Source organism: Chamaea fasciata, unplaced genomic scaffold, assembly GCF_029207755.1.
Source record: "Chamaea fasciata isolate MVZ Bird 193981 ecotype frontalis unplaced genomic scaffold, bChaFas1.0.hap1 SCAF_7, whole genome shotgun sequence".
Lineage (NCBI taxonomy): Eukaryota > Metazoa > Chordata > Aves > Passeriformes > Sylviidae > Chamaea > Chamaea fasciata.
In genome coordinates, this window is record NW_027094092.1 from 26,973,426 (window position 1) to 26,996,294 (window position 22,869).

Here is a 22,869-nt window from a genome sequence, read left to right on the forward strand (position 1 = left end):
AGAGCTGAATGAGAAATGGCCACGGTTAGAAATGAAGCGAGTGGTTTGAGGGTGCTCAGGATCTCTTGCTGGCACTGGGCCTTGCCCTGGCATGTGCCGAGTGGTGTTTGCTGTGGGTGCTCTATCACAGTGCCAGCGGCAGTTCTGGAGCTGAAGCTCGTGAACTTGAGGCCGGAGCAGCAGAAGCCCTTCTGGGGAAGTGCTGAAGGAGGTCATAGGAGAGGCCGATGCTAATGTATGTGTGTGCCTTCCTCAGGGTGTTCTACAAGGTGAAGAGCCGCAGTGCTCACATGAAGAGCCACGCAGAGCAGGAGAAGAAGGCGGCGGCGCTGAAGCAGCAGCAGAAGGAGGCAGCAGCGGCGGCGGCAGCCCGCAGCCAGGCCCAGCAGGATGAGAGCAGTGACAGCGGGAGCAGCAGCAGCGGGAGCAGCAGCGCCAGCTCGGATGAAGACGGAGAAATATAGCAGCAGGCCAGAAGTGGGGGGAGTAGCAAGGCTGGACCCAACCTCCCTCTTGGTGGTCTCACTTTTTTTTGCTTGCACTTTTCTTACCTGAACCATCAGGTTTTGGTTTCAGTGCTGCCATTTCCTCATGCCACATGTTCCACTTCACCTTGCCAGTACTGAATGGTGGATAAACCAGATTTGTTTCAACTTGGATTTTTTTTTTTTTAAGACTAATGAGATTTCTATTCTATTTATAATGATATCTGAGGTACATAATAGAACAATGTCACCTGCAGTGGAAGTAAGTTCTCTCAGGTCAGTCAGACCTTTCTTTCTTTTCTTGTCAGGAATCATGATAGTGGGACTCTTGGATATAAAGGTTTCCAGACTGGAGCAAGAATATGAAGCTCTACACTGAGCTAAGTGTATCCAGTTACTGTGACACTGGTGATTTCTAGTTGTTTCTTTCTCAGCAAGTTCTTCTTCCTTTTATGCTTTCCTGCCTTTCTTTCTGAGCAGTTATTCAGGCAGACAACAAGTTATGTGGAAAGATTGTGTGCACTTTTTACCTCTGTTTCACAAAAATGAAAAGTGCGATGAGGAAGAAGAACTTGGGAAAATGAGCACTCTTCTTCCTTTTGAGAGTAAGTTTTATTTTTCAAATGGAAGCCTGAGGTCAATTATCTTATGGCATTAAGAATGTAGCAATGGATATAATATCCTGTGGGATTAGAGTAGCCACAGGCCTTGCAGGTTGTCTCATCTTGGAAAACAAAACAGCCTTTGATTAACTTCAAGGAGTCTGGGCTTCACAAGTGCAATTTGAAATGAAAACTACTGGGTTTGAATTTACATAAATGGGAGCAAGTTTATTTAGTGAAAATGAACCCAGGCCGTGTGTGCTGGATTGTGTGCACCTCAGAAATGGGAGGAATGGACTCTCATCTCCAGCAGTGATCCCTCTGTGAATGTTTTTACCTCTTGATATCCTCTTCTGTCTTGTAGCAGCCCTCATTTGCTCCTTGAAATTACCATCATCAAGCTTCTGTGGCGGGGCCCTAATTTCCCAGACACTTGCTCTCAGACAGTATGTACAGGAGAAGATTGTCACCTATGTGCACACCAGTGGCTGAGCCCTGCTGCCTGCTGGCTTGTCCTGTTATGAGCTGTGCTCTTTGCTGAAAGGCTGACTCTTCCTTCAGAACTGACACAAGCTAGTAGCCCAAAAAGTCTAGCCACCAAAAGCTGCTGGTAAAAGAGAGTTAAGAAGTGGCCCAGGTGACAGATGTGAGGTTCACACAGGATTGGTCTGTACATCTTTATAGCCCACATTTGTCATTATTTGTAAGAATGCGGAGAATCACTTGTGGTTCACAGCCAGCTGGTGCCATCCTGCAGCCCAGCTTCCTCCCTCCATCCAGTCCTTAGGAGCAGCACTGATCCCCAGCTTCTCAGGTGCTGGCACTGTGTAATACCAGACTATACCGAAGGAGCTGATCACTCCTGCTTTCCCCAGGAGGGATCCAAGAGATATTGTTATACGTGAACTATGGAGTGTGCCTGACTGGCAGGGTTGGTTTGGGTTTTTTTTGTTTGTTTTGTTTTTTTGTTTTTTTTAAATCTTGACCCTTCCAGCTGCTAGATAAATTCCTGGTTAACTGTAGAAAGAGGCTATATCTCCAGCATGTCGTCTGTCAGTCTTCTTGCCCTGTAGTTTTATGCAACCATGACAGCTTCACTCTTTTGTTTGGGAGGCTGTGTATTGTACAATGTTTGCTTTGACATATCTATGCTTTTGCATAGAATCGTTTTCTGAATAGCAGAAACAGTTACTACTCCTACAAAATCAGGAGGAACATCATTAAGGACTGCACTCTTTGTAAAGTTGACGCTTTCACCTGCAAGTGTTCAATTTTCTGTCAAGATTGTATTTTTCATTCCTATCAAAACTGGGGTTCCTTTCAGCATTTGGATGACTGTTCCATGTTCCTACATTGAATGGATCTTGTTGACTAACCCAGAAGCACATGGCACATCATGAACTGTTAAAATCATTCAAAAGCTGCAAAGAACTTAAAAGCTGCTTCTTTAAAAAGAAGCTTAAGCAGATCAGTCTTCCTCTTAAGCATTTCACTGTCATTTCACTGTTGAGTTTTATCTTTTTAATGTTATAAATTGGAGAAAATGCTTATCTGCCATTATCTTAGAGCCCTTGGAGAGAACAGAAGCTTTATCACCCTGTGTCAGGAGGAGCAGTAGGTGAAGCAACTGCAAGCATTATTACAGTCTTCCAAAGGCCAGATCTTTCACTGATTTTCCCTATTGTAGGAAACTGATAGAATTTTTCCTCTTGTCAAGGACAAGCCATTGAGGTACTGATTAGAACAAATCAGAGATTTTCTTTACTTGCATAAAAATGTTGTGTATATTTTGTGCTGATTCCAGTACTGGTTGTTTCTCTCCCACCCTGCTGCAGTATAAATAGAACAGAACAGGAGAACTGGACACAGTCTGTCACTGGAAGAAAATCAGAAAAGGGCTTTTTCTGAGGATAACGTCTATAACAGCTGTGAGTTAGCAGGGCTGACCACAGTCAGGTAAATGTGCCAAGTAAGTGGCATCAAGTTGGAATGAGTATGTTTCTGAGCATACTTCCAAATAAGACTTCTTTTCTGGCATGTTAGTAAGGGGAACAGCTCCTCCAAGTGTCATCTTAAAAGACAGATAAGCAAACTAAGCCTTCTACCCACTGGCTTACAGTAGGAGTTTGGAATTGATCCTGCATTTGAATTAGAGCTTGCCTACTAGCAAAAGTTGGCAGAGAATTGTTTTTTAAAAAAAGAACAAAACCAAACCTAAGCAGACAACTCCCAACTTCTGTGGACAAAGCATTTAAATGGAATTTGTCTAATCTGGAATGAGTTATGTTCCTACTCTTTGTGCGGGAAAAATAATTTCAGTGGCTCTTTACTGCAGCAGAGTGTTAAGTTTGTTATTCCAGTTAAGATTTTAAAAACCCACCCCAAACAAACAAAATTCTTGTCAATGTTCTGTTGATATGTCTGTTTTAAAACTCCATTGTTTTCCATCGTTTAAAGGCCTATTGATTAATCCCCATTTAGTGTAAGGGTTTGCTGCTACTTTAGGATCAGGCAGTAGAAAGTCATTAATTTGAACAAGGTGTCTCTTCGCTTTAGTTCTTTCATATGGGAACAAATATTTATAGAATGCAATTCTGTAAATGTGTATTAATAGATTTGCCTTTTACAGTGCAAGATCAGGCTTCAAGTGGTCATATACTTCATAGCCAGATAGCTGTATTTCACATCATTACCAACTTGAGTCTTGATGCCAGCACTGGGCATCACAGAGATGCAGTGATAGGTCACCTTTGCCCTGATCACTTCTGCCTGTGCTTCTGCCTGCCCTTTACAGATAGATTCAGTCTTTCAGGTTTGTGATCTGCATGGGATAGCATCTGAGTTTTGTAAGACTGTGTGTGTATGTAATTACTAGATAGATGCATGCACTTGTGATGCATATCTGATATAGCTGCAGGTGTTTTGCAGTCTAGCTGCAAGGACCACTCTGCATTTTAATTTATTTGATGTTTGTTCTTTTACTGATACAGGTGATGGTATCAGAGAGAACTTGGCTCTGTAAGTTGAAGGCCTACAGAATTTCACTGAGCTGTGCAGGACCATGGCATTTTGCTGGCTAGAAACAGGTAGGGATGCAGCTGCTTAAAGGCAGGGCAAAGATAGAAATTCAAAAGCATAAAGGTAACTTACCTGTTAAACCCATTGTAGACAAATTAACTAAAAATACTCTCTAATTTGTCAAACTGAGGCATTTGGTCATTTTTATCATTGCAACAACCTTAGATTCAAATCAACACTTTTCAAAAAAAGTATTTCTTAAATCACAAATGTGATCTTTCTCACTCTCAGCAGTTACACACTTCTTAATTCTCTTTCAGGCAGCGGCCTAGAAGGTTCCTACCAATACATACTGTATTTTAAAGAAATGGGAGTAGGAAGGACTACAGCCATAGGAGTCTTGTCTGCTTTCATATGATGGCACATTTAGTCCAATGCTTACCAGAAATCTTATTCTAATACACATTTTCCCACACAAACTTTCTCCCTGCTATATCTTCTGATGTATGTCTGGAAGTTTATAAAGCTTTAAAGAGACAGAGAAGCAAGTCTACAAATCGTGTTTGATTTCTAGGGGGTGAGTTTCTATGTAAATTTGTCACTTGGGTTCAGCTGCTTTACTTCCCCTCCTTCTCTCCTGTGTCATATGTTAGGAAGACACAGACTTTGAATCCCAAGCTGTCTAAGGATCTTTCTTTCCAAGACTAAGATTCCACTGACAGCTGAGCCTGAAAAAACCCTTAACTTCTCCAGATTAGAAAACAACGTATATTTTTATAGAAATGTAGTTGTGTATTTTAAAAGAGTTCCTGCAGCTTCTCCACATGTATTTTTTTCCCCTTGTAGTTCAGATTTGATATAAACTTTTTTTGTGTTCATTCTTTTTATGTTCTGTTTTTAAATTTGTAGTCAAAGCTTTGGTGTACTGTACAGGAGCAGTCAGCCTTTGTAATTACTGTATAAATGCTTTATAATAAAGTATATTACTTTTATTTTAACAAGTGAGCAGACACTTCCTTTTGTGTGTCTGCTGCCTAGGGCACCTTTAAAAAGACTGTTACATGTTTAAAATGTACATATATAAATATATTTACCTGTTGCTGTACAGTTGTGATAGACTGGACTGAATTTATTTTTTGTGTGCTTTTTTATAAAATATTAATACACTAAAGGAAATCTTGCAGATGTGATTGTAATGTACTATGTAACTTATTTACTTAATATCCTCTATATATCTAAAAAACCTTTTATTAAATGAGGTTTAAAAAATAGTTTCTTAGCTGAGTTTTTTGATGGTATGAGGGAGTGGCCAGGGGCTTGCGCAGGCTGTGATGCACAGGAGGCTGTCTTGAATCCTTCTGGCTGCTCTGCTCTCTCTCCATACTCACCTGAGCTTTCCACAGCAGCCCTCGAGGCTGTTTCTCACCACTCTCACACAAGCCTGCACTGTGTGTTATGTCTCACATCCAAGGAAGGAACTGGCAGTGCAGCTGTTGGAGACCAGAGAAATCTGCAGCTCCACTGCTTTACAGGAGTGTTGATGGGATGTGTGTTCCAGTCCAAGCCAACACCCTCCCAGAAAGAAACCTTGACAGTGTGCTAGGAACTCCTGGGGAATAGTTCTAGGTCTGCTGTGCTGGAAATAAGGCCAGTGGGATTCTCTCACTGCCCGAAACAACGACAAAGAACATGGGCAAGGCAAAGACATCATGGCGTAACCCAGAACCTGACGGGCCTGCATCAGATGTGAGTTCTGGGATGGCTTCAGTTGTAGATCAGACTGCATCACACTTTTCAGTGACAAAGTCTGAAAAAACTTTAAGTAAATACTGTCTTAAAGGCACTTATCCGTTACCTGAATCTAATGCAGGGCTTTAACAGGTTTTGTGACACAGCACGTATTCTGTTTCTTCTGGCAGCAGTGAGATCTCTTGCTGTGGGTTTTAAATATGCTTCCATCTATCCTCAAAACATCTTCCTTCTGTTTTGGTATTTTACTGTTTAGTTAACAAGACTACACAGGTGTTCTCACACCTATGGTCATGATGTCTTTAAAAGCTACAAATGCCACATAAAGCAGATGGCAGAAATGTGTATCAGTCCCTGACTGGTCTCCTGTGAGATTGCACTTAGGATCTAAGGCAGCACACCTGTTAATTCATGCTGACCTTTTCATTTCAATATTTTTGGCAAAGCTGGCAGGAGAAAGACTCCATCCAAGACATGAAAACACTAATTTTTTCAGTGTAGAAGTCCTTGCTTTAGTTTAGCCCTGTGCCTGTGGCAGTTGATAAGCAATAGTGTTTGGAGAAAAGTATTTTGCTTGGTGTGTGAAGAGACAGGGAACACCAAAGCCTTCACTCGAGATAACAGACCAGGACTTTAAGGCTTTAAGTCGTGCATTTGCTTCCCTGTCAAAGCCAGCTGGCAAAAGTGCTGAAGTTTAGTACTTTGCACTAAATCTGAGGCCGTGCAAACACACCTTGGACAATCAAAAAACCCACACATTTTGAGCAATTTGGGTTCTATCTTTTTTTAACTGCTGGATCTAAGCCCAAGCTTCTGGAAGTTATTTCAGCTACTGAAAGAAATCTTACAAAGCCTTTTAGTGATTAGTAAGCTTTGAGTTAGTGGTGCTGTGAGAAGTTCTGCAGTAACTCTCTATGTGTTTTCTAAATAGCATTACAACCATCACTGTAGAATGCTGCTCTTGTCATTACTGAGACCAGCTGCTGTAGGCTGTGGGGTAGGAAGAATTTTCTTTTATATCAGTTTTGAAATTACAATTCAGTGACATGGTCTCTACTGGAGGCTGAATTTTCTATTAGAGAAGCTTATGAATCAGTTAGTCTTCCCCTGTCTCGGTTTAATGGAACAGATTGTATATTACTGTTAACAGAATTTAAATTCAAAGTGAATTAGTAATTTTGTACTGAAGAAAGACCAGCCATTTCTAACTTACCTGGATTTTTTTCCACATATAACAGTAGTAGACTTTTCCCTTAGGACCTTAGAACAAATTCTGACAACCAGTGTCTTAAAAGATTGAAAAATATTTATGTATCAGATGACAACAATCACAATGTATCAGCATTTTTAAAGCCTTATGTTATTTTCTATTCTAAAATATAGAGGCAATAAGGAACAGCATTTACATGCTTTCATACTATAAATATATTGCTTCCTGAGCAGCTAGGAAAGTTCAATGAGAAAATTTGGTTTCCAGATACGCTTCACAAGCTGAACTATTTCATTACACATCAGCCAAAGACATTTGTATAAAATAGGGTTATATTATTTTTGAACAAGTTTCACAGAATAACATTTATAAACATAGGTCTAAATAATTTAAACACAGCAAATTTAACAGTTTTTCATGCTACAAAATTACTACATACGAAAGATTGCCAAAGGGGATGTTAAAAGTGCTCTCTTGCTTGCAAGTTTTTCTAGATGAGCCTACTTCTAGTGTAACTTGAGTGATCTTCTGGTTCTCAGGTCTCTTCTGTCATTTTTCCATCAGTTCTCAATAATCACTGCATACATCAATCAACTCTTTGAAGACAGGTGAGTGTGTCAACAAGCAAGCAAAAAACCTAGCTAGTTCCTACCACTAATTTAATTTTAGGATATTTCTCTAAGGAATAAAGTGGATGCTAGTCCTCTGTAACTTCACTGGGAAAAGCAGAATTCCACACGGCTTGCACATTTTACATGGGTGCTCTTTTCATCCATGAATAATAGTGTGCTTATTACTTCACTGGGTGTGGTGTGATAGGGAAGAGCAGAGTGTACAAGTGAAAGCCAGGCCATCCAGCATCTCACTCCAATGTCCCTGTGGGTGCACAGGCCAAGGTGTCACTGTCACCTTATACATAACATTGTGTAGCACCATCAATATACAAACCAGCTGTTTTAATTCTACACATCTCTATGTCTTCCACCACCTCCAGTGCCTAATTTTAAAGTGCAAATTTAAAAATTTAGGGAAACTTTACTTTGGAGGATGAAAAGTTTGGGGGGTTGTTTTGTTCTTGAGAGTTATCACAACTCATTAGGCAAAGCAAGGTAAAGTGAAGCTGCCAGCTTTGAGACAAAGCCATCTCCTGACAAACAAAAACCACAGTCAATTCTTTTCTTACTGTATTGTTTCGATGAGACTGACACATAGTTTTTATAAGAAGGGTTTTAAATTATATGCTAAGACTGGATGCTCCCTTCCTTCAATAATGTTTTTTTTCCCTTTTTTGTTGGTATTTATAATGCAGCTCCCAAAGAAGAGAGCTAGGGGATTTGTGCCATTTCATCTCTGGAAAGCACCAATGACAGTGGGCCACACAATCCACCCAGCTCTACCACCACGTACAATAGTTTTGGACTGATGCCCTTAGGTGCAGCCTCTACTGATTACTTACAAGAGCCAGGAACTGCTCTCATCCCTCACAACTTGTCAGTGGATCCATGTTTCACTTAAATCATTACAACACAGTCAGAACACTGAGTCTCTGTTCCGCTCTCAGAATGCCCCAATATAGCTGAAGTGTAGAGTATTTGCTGTATCTAGCATGACCTGCAGAAATGTACAGACTTAGGCCATATTTAAAGAACCAACCAGCAGGATTACTTGGCACCGGACTGTGCTCGCCACTCCCTTTTCCTCCTGTCACAATCATGTGTGGAGCTAACCCAGCCATACCCACCACTCTTGCAGCTGTGCTGGGAGAGACCAGGTCCACAGCTTCAACCACTTTGTGGCCAAGCACTAGGAGAAGATCACCACGTGACCTATTCTGAAAATATCTCCAAACACAGGGACAAATTTGGCATTTCTGCTTCTTGGGAACATTCAGAAGGCAACATTGAGTCAGTCAGGCTCTGGCTCACATAAGCCACACTATAACTACAGTCATAAAGGGCACAGCCAGTCCCCTGTGGGCCCCCCCAGCAGATGGGGCCAGCAGGACCTAAGTGTGCCATGGGCTCTATGCTACCCAGGCACACCCACCTTGCCAAGAGTGGTTGGCTGCGGGTGAATAGAGTGGCTTGGCATCAAACGATGTGAGAAATGACTGCTGACTGTAGACACTCCTCCATGGTGCTTCTTGGTCAATGCTGCCTTTACTCATGATAAAGCTTAGGAGAATACTTCTAAAGAAATAACAAATGAAAATGAAGTTGTCTAAATCCAGTGAACTAGCTAACTAAGAAAGTAGTTTCTGGTAAAGAGAACAGCTGCCTGGAAATAGTTTGTGCTGGGTGAAGAATGTCCAGAGTTCTTGCTGTTGTGCTCTTGACCTTACTTTTAGTAACGGATCCAAATCAAACTCAAACCTCTTCAGCGAATGCCAACTTAAATTGCAATGCTTTAGAATTCCTCTAAAAATCACAGATTAAGCAGCAATATATTGAAACTGAACTGTGATTGTCTTGTAATCATTTACTTCACAGCAGTGCTCACCTAGAAACTGATTAGAGAGAATCGCCTACTGTAATTATACCTGGAACTTGAGCTCAGTACCACTGTTGCCTGGGCCAATTCTACCATTTCATCTCTGAACTTCACTTTCAAGATTTCACCTGCCACAACTTCATGAACAAAATAACTAAGAGTGGCATTCTGCCCCCATCCCTTCTATGCCTGGGCTGGAATCAGCAGATACACTTGTTACCACTTCAATTTAAAAAAAGATGGTGGCACAAATCAGAAGAAAAGCTTATTAAAAAACCAAAAACGAACTGCAGAAAAATACACTCAGATGACTCCATCTGTTCTTCAAAGAGAAGAACAAAAACCGCACTACTGGCATCCCACAGTGCAATCAGGTATGTCTTCATTGTTATTTAATGCTTTTCACATTAGACATAGTTATTTAATGCTTTTCACATTAGAAATAGCCACATAAGGAGTCTTTACTAAAACTGGTTGCCCTGCAACATAGTACATTCAGTACCTCTTCAATACTTTTTTTACCAATGCCCACTTCCCATCTCATCTCATCTCATCATCTCATCCCATCTCATCTCATCTCATCTCATCTCATCTCATCTCGTCTCATCTCATCTCATCTCATCTCATCTCATCTCATCTCATCTCATCTCATCTCATCTCATCTCAATCTCACTGTCCCCACTAACTATATATACTCTCTCTCACTGCTTATACCTGTGCTTTCACAAAAAATGAGTATCCCCAAAATCAAAATTTTCTGTCCTCAAGCCCAGGTCTTCTGTTTGCTGTTAGTTTCTCTGTTACTATCAGCATACCTAGTTATAGGGAGATTTGAGAGCTGAGAAAGATTATGTCCACCAGTGACCCAATCCAAAGCCAGAAACCAGCTGTAGGTTAATAAGCCACATATTCCAATCTAAAGTAATTTCTTAGTAAGAGACAAAATCCAAAGTTAGCAGGTATTTTAGTCTTACTGAAACCATGCAAAGAATTCCCACTGCCTCTTAAAAATAAATAAATACATAAGTTAACATGACCTTCTAAGCAATGCAGTAGAGTTCCAATGTGAGAAGCCCATTTCAAGACTCAAGGCCAGGAACAAGTGCTCATGAGACCAATACCTTTTTGTGCGTATGTCTGCAACTACGGGGCCTGTTTGGCATAACACTTCAAGGAATGAAGAGGCAAACTCACATATTAAAAATATTGATAAAGTCCCATGATAAAATTAAACACAACAAAACTTGTCAGGTGTCTCTAAACCACGACATTGTTCTTTTGGCCTCAGAGTTTCCAATTCAATGTTGGCCAGCAGCACCAAATAAGCTAAAATGGTTCTTTTATAACCCCAGAGTGAACAACAAGCACCACTAATCAGGAATTAAAAATAGCTATGTATTAATTTAAATAAAGATCTCTTGCTAGCCAAACAGCAGGTAAACTCAGCTCCACTAGTCTCTACAGAAGGTGTCATAAGCTTGACAAAACCAGTGTGAGCAATTTTTGGTAACTAACTCTTTGGGTGAAAGACTGTAGAGATAAGCTGGTCTTTTAAAAACTGCCCAAAGATTTTCTTAAAATATTTTTATAAAAGTTTATGTGCCAAGCTATCTGGAGTTACTTTAATAATTTAATACCCAACAAAAAAGTGTCATCAGTTTCCTCCTTCTACTCCTTCTGCTCCTTCTGCTCCTTCTGCTCCTTCTGCTCCTTCTTCCTCTTCTCCTTTAACAACTAAGGTACCTAGGAGGAAAAAAAAAAAAAAAAAAAACAAAAAAAACAAACAAAACAAAAAAAAAAAGAGAAGAAGAGGAAGACATAGTTAATTATGATCTGCCTGAAAGCTTATCTATCCTGTTGGAATGAGTCAAGGGCTGTATTTCCAGCCTGTTTCTAACCAACATCTGCATACCTCAGCTGGTCTTAACTAGAAAAGCCTTCAACTGATGAGCTCCTCTATTGGATGTTTTTCCAACTTCTTGGGTAACTTCTTTATAACTTGGGAATAACTTATAACTTCTTTATTCTTGGGAATAAAAAGGTACTAAAGCATGGTCTGCAAAGATCAGCCTCACTTGGTCTTCGGGAGATGCACCAAGTCAATTCAACTGCTAACAACCAATCAGCACATCACCATTCTCTTGTGGGGTGCCTACTTTGTGCTGCCTTTTCCAGAACATATATGCCCAAGTTTTAGTGTGGTTAGTAAGTCTAACCTTATATTACCAAGGGCACTTTTTGCCCACAAATATGTGCCCTATTCCTTTTTTTGTTTTACACTCAAAACTTTTCCTACAACAGCAAATGGACCGCTTCAGGCCATCCTTCCTAGCAGTGCAATTCTCTCATCAGGCTTCCACTTTCTAATTTTTTTTTTTACTGCAGTTGATCTGGTTTTAGATAGAATCTGGTAATAGATTTCCCATCCACCGCTCCCCGTAATCAAGCTGTCTTCTCTTGTTGACATGCCTCCACTCTTGCCTTCCCTGCTGTTATTCTGACTCTATGTCAGTGTTACCACTCCTGCTCTCCCTTTCATTGCTTTAGGAAACGGGATAATAGTAAACAGCTAACATCTCCGTTGACAGGAATTAACATATTTTAAAAGAGATTTCAAAATTATCTAATTTTTAGTCACTAAACAGTTTGATATCTTTTCATACCAGTGTCTTAAATAGGAGAGGACAGCTCACAAATTGAGGCTTACTGCAGTAATGAAGGGGGATCTTCAGGCATTTAGGAAATTTGTATGCAGTTTTGAAAATTTGCCCTTGCATCGAAAGTGAACCAGAGCATATCCCTGTCTATCTCCATTCTCTCATGTCACCTCTTTAGTTGTTGTAATTCAACTTGGCAGATGAAAGCCTTGTTAACTTATTTAATGCTAAATCTTTCCATTCTCTAATAGGTATTTGATAAAACTACTTGGGTGACTACAGAACAATACCCAACTGTAGGTTGCAAGACCACTTGGATTTAACACTCCAAAATCCATCAAACACCACGGCCAGGATGTCAGTAACTACTTCTGAATAACTCTGAAGAGAAGGGAGGAATATTAATTTCATGGGCATACTAATGAATCTCTGAGGTTATTTTTAATTTCCCTGTGGTTGTCTTTATATTAAGCTTTTAACTCACCCCAACTGCCTCATGCCCCAAACTCACCATCCAGCTTTTTCAGCTTGGGTACCCGTTTGGTTGCTTCTTCAATCCAACTGTGCTGATCAGCAGCAAATTTCTCTTGTAGTGGATTGCCTACAAACACCAGCTCCTCTAGCACTGGCAGCTCTGCCAGTCTCACAAACTCTGCTGCAACCACAAAGGTGAAAACACCAACCAGATTGTGGAACATGGAAAGTACATCTGCACCACACATTCCTTTCACACACAGTGCAAACATAAAGACCATGGGATACAACAGCAGAGGAACTCCTTGGTCTCTGACTAATGTCAGGTTAAAGAACAGGGATGTGTTTTAAAAAAGGTTGGAAAAAGATTATTCAAAGCATGAACTTAATATGACTTAAAAGTTAAATTCCACATTCTAACTATTTTTACTCTCTTGCATGAGTGGATGTTTAGGGATTTTGCACACGTCTGCAGGCTTGTCAGTTAGAATCAAAGCTCTGTGACATACAACACCATTTTTCACTTGGTGACTTAACTCATGCATTCACCATACTACAGAAGTCTCTAAGGAGTGGAGATGCATGGCTTACCCCAGTCTTTCACCAAATTATTCGACATATAAAGAACCTTCAGTTTCTTCATTACACGGATACCTCTCAGTTTCTCAATTAAGTTGTATGAGATCCACAGCTCCTCTAAAGTTTCAGCAACTGCCTCCTGGAAAATGACAGGACTACTCAGATAAACAGAAGTACATCTTCCTTATTATTCATATTCTTTCTTCACCTTCTCCAGGTCACCTCGTGTGAGAAAATACTAAGGTATATTGGTCCTCCTTTCCTTTTAAGCAGTTCCCTAATTATTAGGCATGGCAAATGCTCATGGGAATTAAAAGGCAAAGTTATATATGCATATATATGTCAGGAGGACAGAAATTGCTATATTAGAATAAAACAAGACGTAGATGGCTGGAGTAGTTCTTAAGGCATAGGGGCAGAGGAGACGAATCTGCCTACTTGTGCAATGCAAGCATATGTGAAAAGAATGCAATTCAACAACTGCTTTGGAAAGGATGTTACACAGTGTGAGAGCATTATTCCTTCTGGTATGTTTGTATCTGCTGGCCAGAAATCACATTCATAATTCTCTCAAAAGAGAGGTTTTTTTAAACCAGTCATTACACACGAACTCTGCATTTCACACTTAAGAGATATGGCATCTCTGAAGGTGAGAACAGCTTTGAGGAGAAACAGTATCTCTTGAGAAAGAAAATAATTTATATATTCTTTTAAAAAATACTGACTGAAAAAAGTATTCTTCTGGCCTGAATTCAAATATAACAAAATTGATCCAATTTTTTTCTCAACTAATTTCCCCTACTAGGTAAATTCAGTCCTGCCACCATGAACTCTAAAGACATACTGTTCCAGGTGCCAGTTAACATAAAAGGGATTGACTCTCAGGAAGTGTGTTTACAGGACTGCCAATAGCTGTATTAAAGAAGCACAGCCTAAGTATCTTAAGGTAGAAAATTCTGCACGCAAAAAGTCTGTAGGAATTATATTCATGTAAAGCCAGTGGGATTTACAGATAGACAGCAGTTTTCAAATAGAAGTTCTTTCTGATCATCTTCATTAAAGACAAAATCTCTCTTTCTAAAATTCTTCTGTGTAGTAAATTAAGGTAGTAAAATTTCCAAACATTAAGAGAATCTGAACCAAAAAAAGGTGAATGATTATCTGAAAATTCAGAAGCAATGTGTAAGAGGGAGAACAGATGATAGCAAAAGGAGAATATGAAAGGTTAGTGCCTAACCTTTTATTCAATTAATTTTATTGAATACAGCAAAGACTTGTATGAACACAGGGGAATTACCTCATATTCTATTTTGTTAGTGAAGAATTGATACTAAAAAGCACATACCAATCCATTCAAGTTCTTTATGTTATTTCTTCCCAAAGACAGAATCCTCAAATTTTCTGTAATAAATTAAAAAAAAAATCTTGTTAATAAACAGGTTGTTGTTTTTCTCTTTCTTCTTTTAATAAGAAGATGCTGTAAGTCAGGTAAAATGCCATATTCTGCTTACAAACTGCACTCTGAACAGGCTGCCTTAAGAAAGAATGACCTAACAGAAACAAAACCTCCTGACGTAAACAGATCAGCAGGAATTGATGCAGGGAAAAGCTCAGAAATACACTCATGAATACAAAGCTGTTCATGTGTAGGTTACCTATCTGAAATTCAGTTTTGATAAATACTGAACAAAAACTATTATTTCACCTTGCACCTGAACTCTAACTGCTGACTTGCTTCTTTTGTTCTTACATAATTCATATCCCTTCTTCTCCAGGCAAAAGTGGTTCTGATCTTATTTTGAGGTAGCAGATTTGGTTTCTGTACTAGAGGCAGCATATAAGGCTGCCTTACAGATGCTTGATGAGAGACATTCAACTTAGTTATAGTTTGTCTGGCTTTAGCATCAAATACTTGGCATAGACTGGATGTTTTGAATCTACATTAATATAAATATTTAAGATGTTTTAAAGGCTTTTAATGTTTTACCCCACTAAAAAATGTCATTGGTTTCACTTTTATGTATAACTGCCTAATTATTTTTTCTCATTATATTTACGCAGTTTAAGTACTACAGAACAGTTCTTTGGAAAGACTACTGGAATATTTTTCCCTGATTAGTACTTCCAAATCTTTTCAAGTCTGAGTTAATTATGAAAAGAAAGAAGTTCATCAAGCTCTTTGACAGATCTCTTGGTGTGCAGCAGAAAAGGATGAGATTCCAGGTTCCTTATCTATCCAGCTGGCATTTTAGTAGGAACAGAAAAGCCTGGAAGCTTCACTTCAAAACCTGCAGCTCTTTGCCAGCCTCAGTCAGAGTCTTGAGGACAGACCATTAAGGCTTCTGTTCCAAAGTCAGTAACCCAAGAGTTTTGAAGACAGCTGTCCAAGAAAAAGAAACTCAACTTCTAGACAGGTGGGATCCATTTATAAAGTATGAACAAAATGAAACCAAGTATATCCAATCCTCTGCAAAGTGGAATGACATTTTTCCATCCAGGTCTACAACACTCCAACCTCACTGCAACCAATAATGCATTTGCAGAGTTGTTGAACTGCAGACTGTCTCCATCAGTGGCAAATGGTCATGACATCGCTCTAGAACTGATTAGGTGTTGAATAGCACAGCAAAGCCCACAAGAGGATACTGAAGTGCTTACTGAATGGGATTTTTTGATTGGTTGCACTGTGAGACAGCTGTCAAGGCTAGTGCAGGGATACCTGCTGCAATACACCACTGCTGCTCAGCATGCATTCTCCAGTAAGACTGGTCATTTTAAAGGTCACTTGTAATGTTCTACAAGGAGGGAATAAAAAAGAATAATAACAAGTATAAATAAAGCTGGACACACATAACAAATGATGGCATATACCCTAACCACGCAACTAGAAAACAAACACAATGAGCAGCTGGCTTGTCACTTACTTAGGTTGTTCAAGTTGGCGATTCTGTCGATGCAGTTTGTAGACAGCGATAGTTTCCTTTAAAAGCAAGAATAATCAATGCACAGTATATAAGGGATCACTACATTGGAAGAGTTCCATGTCCCAACACAACTGCATTAGAAATAATTATATGTTCTTGTCTCATTAGATAGTAAACTAACTGGATGTGTAAACAGACTCAAAATATCCTCAAACCATTAAGATTTCTTCAACTTCATTTAGCTTCTGGGAAAGTACCATGAGTTACTTACATGACATACTGGATTATCTTTTGATGCCTACCCTCATCAAATGCATGGATGTTTATTTCTAAAATTATTATAATCTCTTTTGGAAAGTCCTGTTCAAATTGCCTCCTTTTTTCATGAATTTTGGAGTGGATCATAAATTTGCCATTTAGCTGACAGGCTGCAAACACAGATCTGTAATTACATACTGATAAACAGTATATGATTTTTCTGGGGACAAATATCAATAGAGAATCTATCCTAACACCTTCGGAGTTAAGTTACAGGGGTCTTTGAATTAAAAAGGGCAACTGTGTGCAGAAAGAGCAGCTCAGATAAGAAAAAAAAGAAGAGAAAGCTGCTGCTTTGACGGCCACACTTAAACACAGTAAATACATATTTGCAGTGGACAGCAGAAAAACTGAAATGAAGAGAGGAGAGTATTTTGTTTCCAACATGTTTTTCATTGAACTTACTCGCAGTTAACAAGAGCAGAAAGAGCGCCATCCATCTTTTCCACAGGAGGAACCTGCCCATACAGTTTCACTTCCTTTGCCTCTGAAGCCTTCTGGCCACTTTTCTCTTCCTAAAGAAAAGGGAAGGTGAGGAAGAGACTCACTGCTACATACAGTTACCAAAAACTACTACATTAGAAGAATTACTCTAGAAGTGATTACTATAGAAAGTATTCCAATATACTACTGGAAAGAGAAAGCATTTAAGCATTTTGAGTACTGTTATCAAGATTCCTGCTGACGAAGCACAGAAAGGGTAAGGCTAGCTTATTGTCAAGATAACAAAATAACTTACATTACATATGCTGGTTTTTAAAAGTTGTGTAACACGAATTTAATGAAGGAGTCATCTGCCATAAAGAATGGAGAATAAATGGAAGGCTAAAATTCTGAATTGAGGTATTCCGATGGAGACTGACATACAGAAACCTCAGCAAAGGCCAATCTATAGCAGAAGCAGATTTAAAAGTCCTAACAGAAAAGTCTCCTTCCCACTTCACCCAGAAATCTCAGAACTCATGCCTGGCTCACAACACAAACTGAACACAGGGGAATGTGTCTTCGGGGAGAACCTCAACAGATTCACAGTGTTAAGAATCTAAAAAAAAAAAAATCTTATTAGCCATTAAGAAAGAGTGGGGGAAGATGACACACTTTAGAGAATACAGCAAAAGACAGATTTCCTATTTACAACCTAGGCTGATAATTCAGAGCCTTGGAAAATGGATGTAACTTCGGCATTTAGGTTTATGAAAAAATGTGGTCTATTAAAGCTTTTAAAATTCTGAAGTGATGGCAATTATTGACTAAACACTTGGAACAAATATCTATTTAGAGAGTAGCAGCAGTTTTGACAGCTGCCTCCCTGACAGCACAAAGGAAGCATTTTGTCAGTTCACTCAGTGTTCAGTGCAAGGACTGGAGGTCCATTAACAAAGGAGAAATCTTGGCGTTTTCAAAACAAGGACTCTTGTTTTCTCCTCCATTTCATGCTTCTACTGAAAAGAGAGATAGCTGAGTGTGCCCCAGTTTGTTTTGGCTACTTTGTAATTAAATTAATCATATCCCATAAGTCTTTTAGTATCCCAAGGCAGAACATGAGGTCTTGAAAATTATTTTTCCTCTTATGCACCCAAAATACTTCAGAAATTTTCATTTAATTTAAAAAAAAAAAAATCATGTTGTCTTATACAGTTATTTATATTCCAGTTTCTGTCCAAATTCAGTGTGACAGTATTTTTACTTAAAATTAGTGATTTAGCAAATAAGCACATAAGATGTTTTGCTGGAATATGGTGATACATGTTCAAACAAAATAACTATATCAATGTCAAACTTCCATTTTCTTTTCTAAGAACAGTACTCTATGTATTTGTATTTACACTCAGTTTGTAATCTATCATCTTACACCAACAAATAAAAATACATTTTTCCTTAAAAACATTACAGGGAGAGAGCTTCCAACACAGACTGGGCCAGCAGTGAGCACCTGCAGGAAGAAGATTCATCCTGATTGCCAAGTATTTCTGTAAGCAGCTGCACAGCCACAATATGCCACAGAGAAAGTATATGTAGAACAGACATGCTTTTTTAAGAGCAGGTTACATGTTTGCCAAGTCGAAGCTGCTTTGATTTCAGGTTGCTTTGATTGAACAAGTGTCACCCTGACTGTAGGGCATGGGTAAAGCCTTATGCCAAAGGGAAGAAAAACATTTGGAATGCAACACAACACCAAAAGCAATTGCACAAGTCACATGGACCCAGATTAGGAAGAGTAAAAGGATGATTTAGACGCACCCGCAGTAACTTGAACAGAAAAGGAAATTCAGCACTTTATGCCTAATGTTAATGGAAACTCACTGACACAGGCTGAATCTGTCTAAGAGACGTGACAGAGGAGCAAATGAAAAATAAATCTGTAATAGGAAACATGGAGCTGGAGTTCTGGAAGGCAGAAAGGGTAAGGGAGGAAAAGCAAACTTTTTTAATACACAGTTCATACCTCTACTAATGCTAATGTCTGCAAGTTGTTGCATTCTAGTTCTTACTAGGAGAGCAGGAGTGATGTTTGTGGGATATACCAACATAACTGGAAAAACCCTGAAATACTGAAGGTACCAAACAATGATAAAACTCAAAACTGAAGTAATCTTCAGTTTCAGACTAGTACCTTGAGCTTCTGGCTTTCAAGTGTACCTGCCTACACTATTACATCCAGATCTTCTAGAGACCAAAACATTTCTAAATCCTTGCTCTAGCAGCTGGCCAGAATTAGCAGGGAAGTGTATGTACACCCAACAGCACCTCTGTGCCTTCATCTAAAATTCAGAGACTAGGGAAAGATTCTCGCTGGTTTTACTGGACAGTGAACCTGACCCTAGAGCATCCTTCATCATCATTTGGAATTACATCTGCATCCTTGCCAACACACAGCTTTCTGGAAGACCAGGTCAGCCACCACCAGACAATGAGTTTCTGTATTAACAGAGTACTTTAAGAAGAAAAAAACCCAAGAAACTCATTCTGAGTTAAGCTTTGCACAATATGAGGGACCATATGTCAAAGGACATGTAGAAGTTTCACTGCACTCAGTACAGTGAGAATTTCATACTTGTTTATTCTATGGGAAGGACTACACTTGGGTAAAGTGAACAGAGCATAATTAAAACATAATACATCCCCAACTTTGAATCTCTTTGTGGCTTCAGGCCAATGCATACTCAGCAGAACAAGGCAGGAGAGCAAAAGAGACTGATCTTTACCAGTTGTATCAATTTAACAGGAACACACAGAAAGTCCAACAGAATGTACTATACAACAACAACAGTAATCATCATTTTACTTTGTACAGCTTCTTAAAGCACATGTTTCAAGCAAACATATTTCTTACAATGTTTGAAAGAGAAAACTAGCTGAATACAGTCAAACTCCATGCCACTAGACACTGTTCTAATACTTACCCATCTGGCTAGAGCTTCTTTGATGGTCGTTGCTTTTGCCTAGAAGTGAAACAAGCTTAAGTGAATATTCATAGAATTTTTTTTTAAGTGGCTTGTTCACTGCAAATCTGTTTCCTCTCCCTTCCCTCTTCCTATCCGGCTTCTTTGCCGCCCCTCTGCCACTCTCTAGTATTATCTTAGGTCAGTCAAGTCAAAGAAGTTGGAATGCCCCAGTGTCCTGTAATTTTGTTTTCTGGGGTATTTTGCTGCATTTTCAGAAGCAAACAATGGGCTTAATGTCAGGACATTATCTTCCTGATCTTGCTCTCTGCCCCATGGCCCACTGCTTATTAGCTTTTATGGTGAAATTCAATTCAAAGGCATAAGAAGTTACTGCATTGAAAATTGCGGTCTAATGCTCTTAAACCCCCACACTTTCTATTGTGCATTAGCAATTTCCTGTCTGAATGCCAGTCTGTGACCAGAAAATGATACAGCCTCCTAAAATTCACTGAAGAAAATGAGGTACATCTTGCCAAAACTCAAGAGCTATTTAGATTATATATATTTGGGGTTTTTTTCCAATTGTTTTGTATAGAATTACCCCATGTGATGTGAAAATACATATTATTCAGTTTGGAAAAACCTGAGAGATGCTTTTTAAGGACTGACCCACTGACCAACTTTCTGTTGTCACTAACTCTTACTTTTCCACCTCACATCAGAGTCTTAGTGAAACCACATAAAGATATCCAAAACAGTAGTATATAAACAACATGTTTAATGCTTCTCTAAACATTAAACACATTCCAAGATGTCTTTTGGATTAAAAAGGTTTCAGAGATCAATCTTTTGCAAACAGTAAAAGATCAACAGCCTTCTTTCTACAAACACAGGAGGACTCTAGTTTCGGCATCTCTGTTGCTTTTAAGCTTATCAGGATGTGGACAAAAGCAGCCTTTCAGGTAATCAGATATATAACCCCCCTACACTGTAAAAGTTAAAAACAACAAACTAACTTCCCCCGAAATCTTACAGGCAGCCACCTCAGTCACAGAGCTTTACTGTTGGGTACTTTACTCTGGACCACAGGAAACTCTGGTCCCAGCAGTAAAAGGCAACAGCTGAGGCAGCTGTATATAAGAAAAGGCCTCAGCCACCAAACACCCAGAAACAGCCTAAGAGCCAGCAACACCAGGGAGCCTGAGCATGCATCTCAAACGTCAACATGCACCTCCATTTAGACATCCTCAGATGTTCCAGCTGTTTCTGCCCACTGACAGGCATTCATTTCAATCTGGTCTTTGCCAAGTGATAGCTAGCTCCAAGGCCCATTGGAGATGACCTGCAAACTTGAACCACAGCAGTAGCTTCCCAGTGTCTGCCAGAGATGAACATCCGCATGACCTCCTCTGGTTCAGAAGATCACGTCTCTAAGTACCCACCACAACAGCCTCATTCAAGCCAATTAACAGCTATCAGTGTGCAGGCAAAAACAGCTGGCTTCCAGTTAGCTGGGGTTTTTTGGGCAGAAACTTCATTGCCTTTTTCATGATTATGGCAGCAGATCACCACGGCACTTGGGTTCATGGTCTCAGTCACTCATGTTGAAGGCAGAAACGTATTTATAAGACCAGTGGCTGCTGCTGTTTCAAAGTCATGCCTAAAACCAGTTTGGACTTTAAAGCTACTGATCCATGTGAGCACAAGGAGCAGCTTCTTCCCTGACCTCTGTTGACTTATCTCTGCTGATTTGATGAAAACATGGACATCAGCACAGCAGGTTGTCTGGAGAGCAAAAATCAGGGGCTTTGTTTTCTTCGAGGTGCACTTGAAATTTCTGTAGGTAAATCAGAGTATCTTCTGCCATGGGAGGTTACTTAAGGGAAACTTCCTCCAAGAAGCTTATCTGCAGGGTTCTTCTACCTGCTTACTGAACAATTTTCTACAGGTATTTAGACTAAAGAAAGTCGTAATACTTAAAATATTCAAAATGCCAAGTGACCAGTGGTCACCCCGAAGAGTCACATCAACATGGCAGGAACAAGAAACAGAATCTCTGAAGGGGAAAAATAACCACACCTGTACTAGTAAGAGTTGTAACAAAAGACGTATTTACCCCCCTCCCCAAAACATGCAGTTGGACACAGAGTATTTACAAAATTTAGACCGCCAGGAAAGAGCAAAACAGCGACACTTCGCCTTTATTTGCAGACATTTATTTGTATTTTAAACAGATGAAATCGGAATTGCACAGCAATAGATACCAAGCTAATCGCTGTAGTGATCGCCGATACTGCCGCCTTAAAACCACGTACCAACTGAGGCTTGTGAGTTTGGGACTCCCCTCTTCCCTCGCTTATCCCCGAAATCCCCCTTTCCCAAGGCACAGCAGCAGGCCGCCGCCCCGAGCCCCGCGCTGCCCCCCGGAGGGCTCTCGCCGAGCCCGGGCTGCTCGGCGCGGCCCGGCCCGCGGAGGGCTCCGCGCCCCCCGTCACCGCCACCGCCGGCCGGGGAGCGCCGCGAGCCCCGCGCCGCCGCCGGCCCCGGCCCAGCACTCACCATGGCGCCGTGGATACCGCCAACGCTCCGGTTGCTACGGGCGCGGGGAACGCCCCGCCCGGAAGTCGCGTGGCGGCGGCGGCCCGCGGCGCCTTGTGGGACTTGGCGGGCCCGGCACGGCGCTCACGGCCCGCCGGGGCCTCGGGAACCCCGGCGGCAGCCGCGAGGGCCCCAGCTGTGGCCGGTGCAGCTCATTCAGCCCCCGAGCGCTCGTCTTAATGCAATGTGCTGCGCGTTTGGCCTGGCAAAGAATCGCTGTGGCGGGTTCCGGGCTCCTCAGTACAAGAGGAGCCGCTGGAGAGGGGAGTGGAGGGCCACGAAGGTGATGAGGGGTCTGGGGCCTCTCTTGGGAGGAGGGAGGGACCTGCGGGACCTTGGCCTGTTTCAGCTATAGAAGAGGAGAGCCCATCCGTGGATA

The 22,869-nt window shown here is 40.5% G+C and overlaps 2 protein-coding genes across 7 annotated transcripts in view; one reads left to right on the forward strand and one right to left on the reverse strand.

Moving 5' to 3' along the window:
* Positions 1-5,363, forward strand: part of MIDEAS (mitotic deacetylase associated SANT domain protein) — a 56,139-nt gene extending 50,776 nt beyond the window's left edge. For both annotated transcript variants that reach the window (XM_066188136.1, XM_066188135.1), the window contains exon 13: positions 257-5,363. In XM_066188136.1, the coding sequence (XP_066044233.1) occupies positions 257-464 (208 nt within the window). In that variant the 3' untranslated portion in view covers positions 465-5,363. The remainder of the gene's footprint in view (positions 1-256) is intronic.
* A 1,779-nt stretch (positions 5,364-7,142) lies between these two features.
* On the reverse strand, positions 7,143-22,521 carry DNAL1 (dynein axonemal light chain 1). 5 transcript variants are annotated; one of them, XM_066188138.1, is made up of 8 exons: positions 22,452-22,521; positions 19,911-19,949; positions 16,912-17,021; positions 16,189-16,244; positions 14,610-14,665; positions 13,277-13,403; positions 12,723-12,866; positions 7,143-11,297 (listed from the first exon to the last, which is right to left on the reverse strand). In XM_066188138.1, the coding sequence occupies exons 1-8, from the start codon at positions 22,452-22,454 to the stop codon at positions 11,209-11,211; spliced, it is 624 nt and encodes a 207-aa protein (XP_066044235.1). In that variant the 5' UTR covers positions 22,455-22,521; the 3' UTR covers positions 7,143-11,208. The 5 variants fall into 5 exon arrangements, with proteins under 5 accessions (XP_066044235.1, XP_066044238.1, XP_066044237.1 ...); XM_066188141.1 differs by lacking the exon at positions 22,452-22,521 and adding an exon at positions 21,235-21,252; XM_066188140.1 differs by lacking the exon at positions 22,452-22,521 and adding an exon at positions 21,124-21,195 and having other exon boundaries at positions 12,723-12,812.
* Positions 22,522-22,869: the final 348 nt, after the last annotated feature.